The following is a 7166-nucleotide window of genomic DNA, read 5'->3' as shown; positions in this document are numbered from 1 at the left end:
GTGGGGGGCACAGGGAGACTTAGGGGCTCCCCAGGAGTCAACTGCACTGTGGGCACCCCCACCACCCAACTGTGCTGCAGGCACAGCTCCCCAGAGTGCCTCACTGGAGGGGATCTTTCTGCAGCAGAGCTGTGTGGCTCTTCTGCAACGTGCCCGTGTGGCTACCAGGACCACCTGACAGTGGTGTGGGTGCACAGCGGGGTGTGTGAGCCCCCATGGGACATGCATGCACACTCACATCTCCCTCCCTGGTATGCAGGGCACTGCTGCGGGACTGTGGTCTGCTGGGAGGACGTGGGATCTGGGCTCTCCTGGCATCTACTACCTGGGCATCGCTGCCATCGCATGGGGTAAGCCACCCTCCACCCGCTTTGTAAGCCCAGTGTGACCCTGCTGCTGAGGAGCCTGAAGGTCCAGCAGTATCGTTCTGAGGATACTGCTGGCAGCAGTATCGTTCTGAGGACTCATCAGTCACATCCCCAGGGCTGGATCCTCCTGGGCTGGGAGGAGGCTGCGTCTGCCCAGGCCGCATCCCTCCAGCCAGACCCATCACAGGACCATGCTCCCCTGGGGAAGACCAAGCCAAACGCAGGGTCCCTGCAGGGGGTCTGGTTCCCCAAATGCAGCATGGCAGCTGGTGCAATGTATCGTGAACTGGAGAAAGGCAGCAGCAGTCTACCCCTGCCCATGCCATGGAGCTGGGCATGGATGTAGCCACAGGACCCACAGGTGAAAGGGTTGGGAGCACAGCTGGAGCAGCATCACGCAGACTTGAAGCTGCTAATTGACATCAGGAGAAGAAATCAGAGTAGAAGCTAATTGGTTTTGCTGCCTGTAGGATATTTCCTTCACACGTTGGCATTGCACAGAGGAAAACCTGCCAGTGCCTGCTCTGTCCTCAGAAATCCTCCGTGAGCTGGGTTATTTTCCAAAGGACCTTTTGTGACTGAACTAAGGAACACGCAAATGCAGAAGTGTCAGGAGGAGGCTGAGATTTAGCTCTGAGGGAAAAACAAAAATGCAAAGGCACCCCGAGTGTGGTGGGTGCTGAGGACCGTCCTGGGGGGAGGAGACATTGGGGGCTGCCAGGGGAACTGAGTGGTTGAAACACAGGCAAACAGCACTCACCTGGGAGTTCAGCTCCAGCTGGGGCAGGGAGAGGTAGCATAAGGCTGAGGGGAAGGAGTGGGGATGAGCTGTACTACAGAGAGGGTGTTACTGGTGGAGCTGGAAGAAAGATGCAGGAGAGAGCGTGGAGGATGAGCACAGAGTGGGTGGGCTCCCTTGGTCCTTCTCGGTTTGGGGATGGGATGTGTGAGGGTAGCAGGGTGGCTGCCCTGAGCTGGGCTGGGGAGGTAGCAAGGGCCAGGAGGTGGGTGGTGGGAGCTGAGGAAGGGGCAGACTCCCAGGAGGTGTCCTGAGTTTCTTCTGTCCTGCAGCCCCAAGCTCCCAAGGGGTGAAGGAGAGGGCTGTTGTTGGACAGTTTAGTGGAACAAAGTAGATAATTTGCTCTTTCACAAGGAAAAAACAGACAAATTATGGGAATGTTGCTTAGAAAAATACATAATTATGGACCAAACTAGAGCCCTAATTACACTTGGGAGGCCCTAGATTTGCATCTAATCTGCAATGCCCAGACCTTTACCTGCACAACCAGAGTGTGATACACTTTCCTGAGGCACAGGATACCCCAGGCCAGTTGTTTGGAGCAAACTTTGGTCCCTGTCTCACTTTCTGCACAGATGGAGAATAATCCCCATACCACTTTCTGCAGTTGTGGAGGTACCTACTTCTGGGGAGGGGGAGGAAGCTTTTTTTTCTGTTTTTTTTTGGTAGCTAAAACCCTTTGATTGCATCAAGTTGTGGTGCAGAATTCTGTAAATAAGAGCAGGGTTTCAGCAAAGTGCCCTTCACTTCTGGGTGTGGGTTCCAGTTAATCTCTGGCTTTGCCCTGCCTGGTGGGCACGACCAGGATGTGAACTAAACTTTTGCAAGATGTTGTTTTGCAATACTGAGTTTTACGAGACTCTTCAGACTGTCTCAGGCTCAGATGAGCAGCTCAGGATCCAAATGCTTTTGGGGCGAGGGTGCACTCATTGCTCTGCCTTGCTCCAAGCTGGCTCTCATGTAGAAGTGTAAAGCAAGAAAACTGAAGCGGTCCACTTCTGCACTCAAGGAAGGAACTGTGTTTTAAAGAACCATCTTGATGTTGGGCTTTCCCCTTTGGAAAACCTTTGTGGGCAGAGGAGCAGGGCTGTGGGGTTGGGGCTTGCACCCCTTGTGCTGGAGGAGGGGTTGGCATCACTGCTTGGGGCTCTTGTGCCATCTGCGCTCTGCCTGCCCCATCGTGTGCTGCTCTCTGTCCCAGCCTTTACCCCATCCTCTCCACCTTCCTCATCCCTGTGCCATCCCCCTGTCCCACCTCAGCTCCTTCTGCCATGCCCAATCTACCCAGGTCTCCATGAACCATCTTAGAGCTCTGTTCTTACCCACACTTGTCCCTTCATCCTGTCCCCTCACCCAGCTGGTTGCCAGCATCTCTTGGCCCCAATGCCAGCCCTAGCTCATCCTCATGTCCCAAAGGACCCCATCCCAAACCTGGGTCCCCTCCTATCTGCAGTGATCCTGGACCACGTCCTTTCTTGCAGGTGTGGTGACACAAGTGGAAGTGGGTGCCTGGACATACCACTACAGCGACCAAGGGGACTACACATGGGAGCAGGCTAGGAACTACTGCCAGACCTTCTTCACTGACCTGGTGGCAATCCAGAACAAGCAGGAGATTGAGTACCTCAATGAGAGCCTGCCCTTTCACGCGCGCTACTATTGGATCGGCATCCGCAAGCTGGGTGGCACCTGGACCTGGGTGGGCACCAGGAAGGAGCTGACGAAGGAGGCAGAGAACTGGGCAGCTGGGGAGCCCAACAACCGCCGCTCCAACCAGGACTGTGTGGAGATCTACATCAAGCGGCAGCGGGAGTCGGGCAAGTGGAACGATGAGCCCTGCAACCGGAGAAAAAAGGCGCTGTGCTACCAGGGTGAGTGGGGGACCATGGGGTGGACCCGGATCAGAAGGGCTGGGGAACTCGGCAGGGTGGCCAGTGGCTCATGATGACCATCCTCTGTGTGCACAGCCTCCTGTCAGCCCTTCCCATGCAGCCAGCGCGGTGAGTGCGTGGAGACCATCGGGAGCTACCGCTGCGAGTGCTACCCTGGCTTCTACGGCCCTGAGTGCGAGGAGGGTGAGCCAGCCATCCCATCCCATCCATCTCTCCCTCCCTGCTGGAGTGCCTGAGTCACGGTGGCAAAGCAGGCAAGTCCGTTGTGCTCCTGATGGGCTGGTGGCACCGTGTCTCTCCCAGTTGTGCAGTGTGCTGAGCTGGAGCCCGAGGGAGCGCGCATGAACTGCAGCCATCCCTTCGGAGACTTCAGCTACAACTCCACGTGCGCGTTCCAGTGCCAGGAGGGGTTTGAGCGGCGAGGGGCAGGGACGCTGCGGTGCCTGCCTTCCCAGCAGTGGTCAGCAGAGACACCCACCTGCACAGGTAGGGCCTGCCAGGGCCTGGGGGTCTCGGGGGTGCAGCACTGATGCTTTGGGGGGCCCGCCCTGTGTGCCCAACATGGCTCAGGCAAGCATGGGCTGGGCTTGCTGTGTCCCTGTCCTTTGGGGCAGCAGCTCCTGGTGCTGCAGGCAGGGAGCAGCTCCTCGATGAGGCTGTGATGGGCAGAGGGGCTGTGAGCTCTGGATGACCCCCTGCTCTCCTCAGCTGTCCTCATGCTCTTGTTCCCTGTCCTGAATCACAGCCAGGGGCCAGCTCCCTGTGTCACCGCGTGTGGGGCAAGACGGTGTCTTGGCATATCCATCACCACAGTGGCACTGTCTGTTCCCCTCAAAGCCCATCCTGACCCACCTTGGGAGGGTGCTTGGCATCTTGGGGATCCTCAGAGAAGAGCGAAGGGGGGCTGTTGTCCCGCAGCTGGCGGAAGGGTGTATCCTGCCAGGGCTGGGCCACCGCAAGTGGGGTGAGGACTGGTGAGATGAGGTTAGATATAAGCTGGGAGGGACAGAAAAGGGCAGGAAGCCACAAAGGAGAGAAAGCTGTGGTATGTTACACTGCAGGGGCAGGGGAAGTCTTCACGTTGGTGGCTTGAGGATTTGTAACCAGGCACTGGGTGCCCCAGAGAGGTGCTGGGATTTTTTTGGGGGGGGTGTGAGAGCCCTGCTCCACCTTCCCTGTGCTGCTGCATGGTGGATCTGCAGCCTTGGACAAGGATGGGATGAGTTGAAGACTGGAGCAGACATGGGACACGACTGGGGACCCTTAGAGATGCGTCAGGGGGGTGGTCAGGGTCTCTCTCTATATATTTAAAAAAAACTAAAATAAAGCTTGCCTTGAAGTTAGTGCTGCTGATGACAGCGGGGCTAGGTGGGCCTGTGGTCCAACCTGGGACTTGATTTAGGCAACTGGGACCACCAAATTTTTCTGCAGTTAAGGGGAACAGACACGGAGATGTGATGTGACTGTCTTGTGGCAGGGTCAGGAGCTGGCTCCCAGTTTTGTGGGTTTCCCCAGGCGAGCTGGGCTGAGCTGAGCCTGCCTGCTCAAGGCTTTCCAGGTTCCCAAAGGTTTGCTTTCCCAAAGTGCAGCCCATTGTTTTTCCTGCCTGGCTGTAAGTGTGATTAATTTTTCTTTTTTGCAAAGAATCATAGGAGTCAATCGTTGCTCGTGCTGATAAGGAAGCTGCGTTAGCAACCATTGCCACTTGAGTTTACTCCAAAAACGAGCAGAAGCTCCTGCTGCAGCGAGACTGATAGTGCTGTGGGCTCCACGGGGGACAAGGCCCCCTGCCCTGCCCTCACGCTCCCTGCCCTTGTCCTGCCTGCAGCCCCCTCCGTGCTCCCAGCTGCCTGCCCCAAAAGGGGACGGGTCAATCACTCCCACCCGCACAGCACAGGGTGCCTCAGTGCTGGGTTTCGGGAGCCCTGGTAGGCACCTCCAGGGAGCCTGCAGGGAACTGGGCTTGCTTGGGGAAGGTTATGAAAGGAAAAGTCTACCAAGGAAAGTGTTTGGTGTCAGTCTGAAGGCAAAAGGTGCAGGGAATAGGGTCTGTCTCACCCGGGCTGGGTGCTGGTGGTGTTTGATGTCCCCCCAGCACTGACCTGTGGTGGTCCCGCAGGCAGTGGAGCCACTCGCCCCAGCAAACATTGGGTGCTACCCCAGCACACAGTGAAGCACAGCCCGGGCACGGCCACACAACCCCTATAGCTATCGCTGTCGGCCCCTCCTGGTCCCCTACACTCCACAGCCATCTGGGTGTCCCTCCCCCTGCTGCTGTGACAAGGATGGAGGCAGGTCTCTGCTCCCCTCCAGGGAGGAAGGCGAGTAGGACTGCAGCAGTCGTGGCCCTTCATCCTTGGGGGCTGCGACCCAGGGCAGTGCCGGGGATAAACAGGGCTCTGGCAGAGCAGTAACAGCCCCAGCCATGTCCTCCCCAAATAAATCATGGCAGAAAAATCATTGCACCAACTATGTTACTACTGGTTTTGAAGAGATGAGACTTGTCTGGGAGAGAAAGGTAAATAAATCAAAGACATACCGCCATAGATTTGGTTTTATTTGGCTGGAATTCAGCTCTGATCCCTAGATTTAACCTCAACCATCACGTCTCTGAGACCTCTCCTCAGTGCTCTCCCATTGCAGCCATCACCTGCCCAGTGCTGAGTGCTCCAGACCAAGGAGAAATGAACTGCTCCCACCTCCACGGGGATTTCACCTTCGGCTCCACATGTTCCTTCTCCTGCCAGACGGGATTCACACTGATGGGGCCAGAGAGCCGTGAGTGCACGGCCACAGGGACCTGGACTGGGGACAGCCCCCGCTGTGAAGGTAGAGCTGATGCTAGAGCTCAGGGTGTCTCACTGAGCTTGGGGTGACACTAGCATGTTCCCTGGCCTCTTCATCTCAACAGTTTAGCCTGACAGTTCACAGGCTCCTACTTGAAGTTTGCCTCTTTACTTTCCAGCCATCACCTGCCCAGTGCTGAGTGCTCCAGACCGAGGAGAAATGAACTGCTCCCACCTCCATGGGGACTTCGCCTTTGGCTCCGCATGTTCATTCTCCTGTCAGACGGGGTTTGCACTGATGGGGCCAGACAGCCGCGAGTGTACAGCCACAGGGACCTGGACTGGGGGTGCCCCACAATGCAAAGGTAGAGCTGCTTCTCAAGGTGTCACAGGCCTTGGATTGAGCCTAGGATGTTCTCGAGTATCTTGGTCCTCTTGTCCCAGCAGTTTAGTCTTGTCACACCCATGCTCCTGCCTGAAGTGTATCTCTATCCTATTGCAGCCATCGCCTGCCCAGTGCTCAGTGCTCCAGACCAAGGAGAGCTGAACTGCTCCCACCTCCATGGGGACTTTGCCTTTGGCTCCACGTGTGCCTTCTCCTGCCAGACGGGGTTCACGCTGATGGGGCCAGAGAGCCGTGAGTGCACAGTCACAGGGACCTGGACTGGGGACTCCCCACGCTGTGAAGGTAGAGCTGCTGCTGAAGGTGTCACAGGCCTTGGGTTGACCCTTGGGATGTTCTTGGGTGTCTTTGTCTTCTTGTCCCAGAACTTTAGCCTTGTAGTTTCTAGGCTCCTACTTGAAGTTTGTTTTTTTACCCGGTAGCTGTCGCCTGCCCAGTGCTCAGTGCTCCAGACCGAGGAGAGCTGAACTGCTCCCACCGCTATGCAGACTTTGCCTTTGGCTCCACGTGTGCCTCCTCCTGCCAGACAGGGTTTGCACTGATGGGGCCAGAGAGCCGCAAGTGCATGGCCACAGGGACCTGGACTGGGGACAGCCCACACTGTGAAGGTAGAGCTGCTGCTAGAGCTCAAGGTGTCACTGGCCTTGGGGTCACACTAAGATGCTGCCTGGCCCCTTGGTCTCAACACATTAGTCTTGTAGTCCCCAGGCTCCTGCTTGAAGTTTATCTCTCTCTCTGCAGCCATCACCTGCCCGGTGCCCAGTGCTCCGGACCGAGGAGAGATGAACTGTTCCCACCTCCACAAGGACTTTGCCTTTGGCTCCAGGTGTTCCTTCTCCTGCCAGACAGGATTCACACTGACGGGGCCAGAGAGCCTCGAGTGCACGGCCACAGGGACCTGGACTGGGGACAGCCCAC

General features: G+C 56.9%; 1 protein-coding gene across 1 annotated transcript in view; it reads left to right on the top strand.

The window, feature by feature from the left end:
* Positions 1-259: 259 nt before the first annotated feature.
* The window catches only part of SELP (selectin P), a gene marked incomplete at its 5' end in the record, with an annotated part of 9799 nt that continues 2892 nt past the window's right edge, over positions 260-7166 (top strand). The window contains 9 exons of the mRNA XM_029084607.1: positions 260-350; positions 2649-3038; positions 3135-3242; positions 3363-3545; positions 5703-5888; positions 6025-6210; positions 6348-6533; positions 6671-6856; positions 6990-7128. Of these exons, the coding sequence (XP_028940440.1) occupies positions 260-350; positions 2649-3038; positions 3135-3242; positions 3363-3545; positions 5703-5888; positions 6025-6210; positions 6348-6533; positions 6671-6856; positions 6990-7128 (1655 nt within the window). The remainder of the gene's footprint in view (positions 351-2648; positions 3039-3134; positions 3243-3362; positions 3546-5702; positions 5889-6024; positions 6211-6347; positions 6534-6670; positions 6857-6989; positions 7129-7166) is intronic.

The sequence above is a fragment of the Antrostomus carolinensis genome, unplaced genomic scaffold, assembly GCF_000700745.2.
Source record: "Antrostomus carolinensis isolate BGI_N321 unplaced genomic scaffold, ASM70074v2 scaffold21694, whole genome shotgun sequence".
NCBI classification, from domain to species: domain Eukaryota; kingdom Metazoa; phylum Chordata; class Aves; order Caprimulgiformes; family Caprimulgidae; genus Antrostomus; species Antrostomus carolinensis.
Note: the sequence above shows the minus strand (reverse complement) of the source record. Positions and strands in the feature narration are given on the sequence as shown.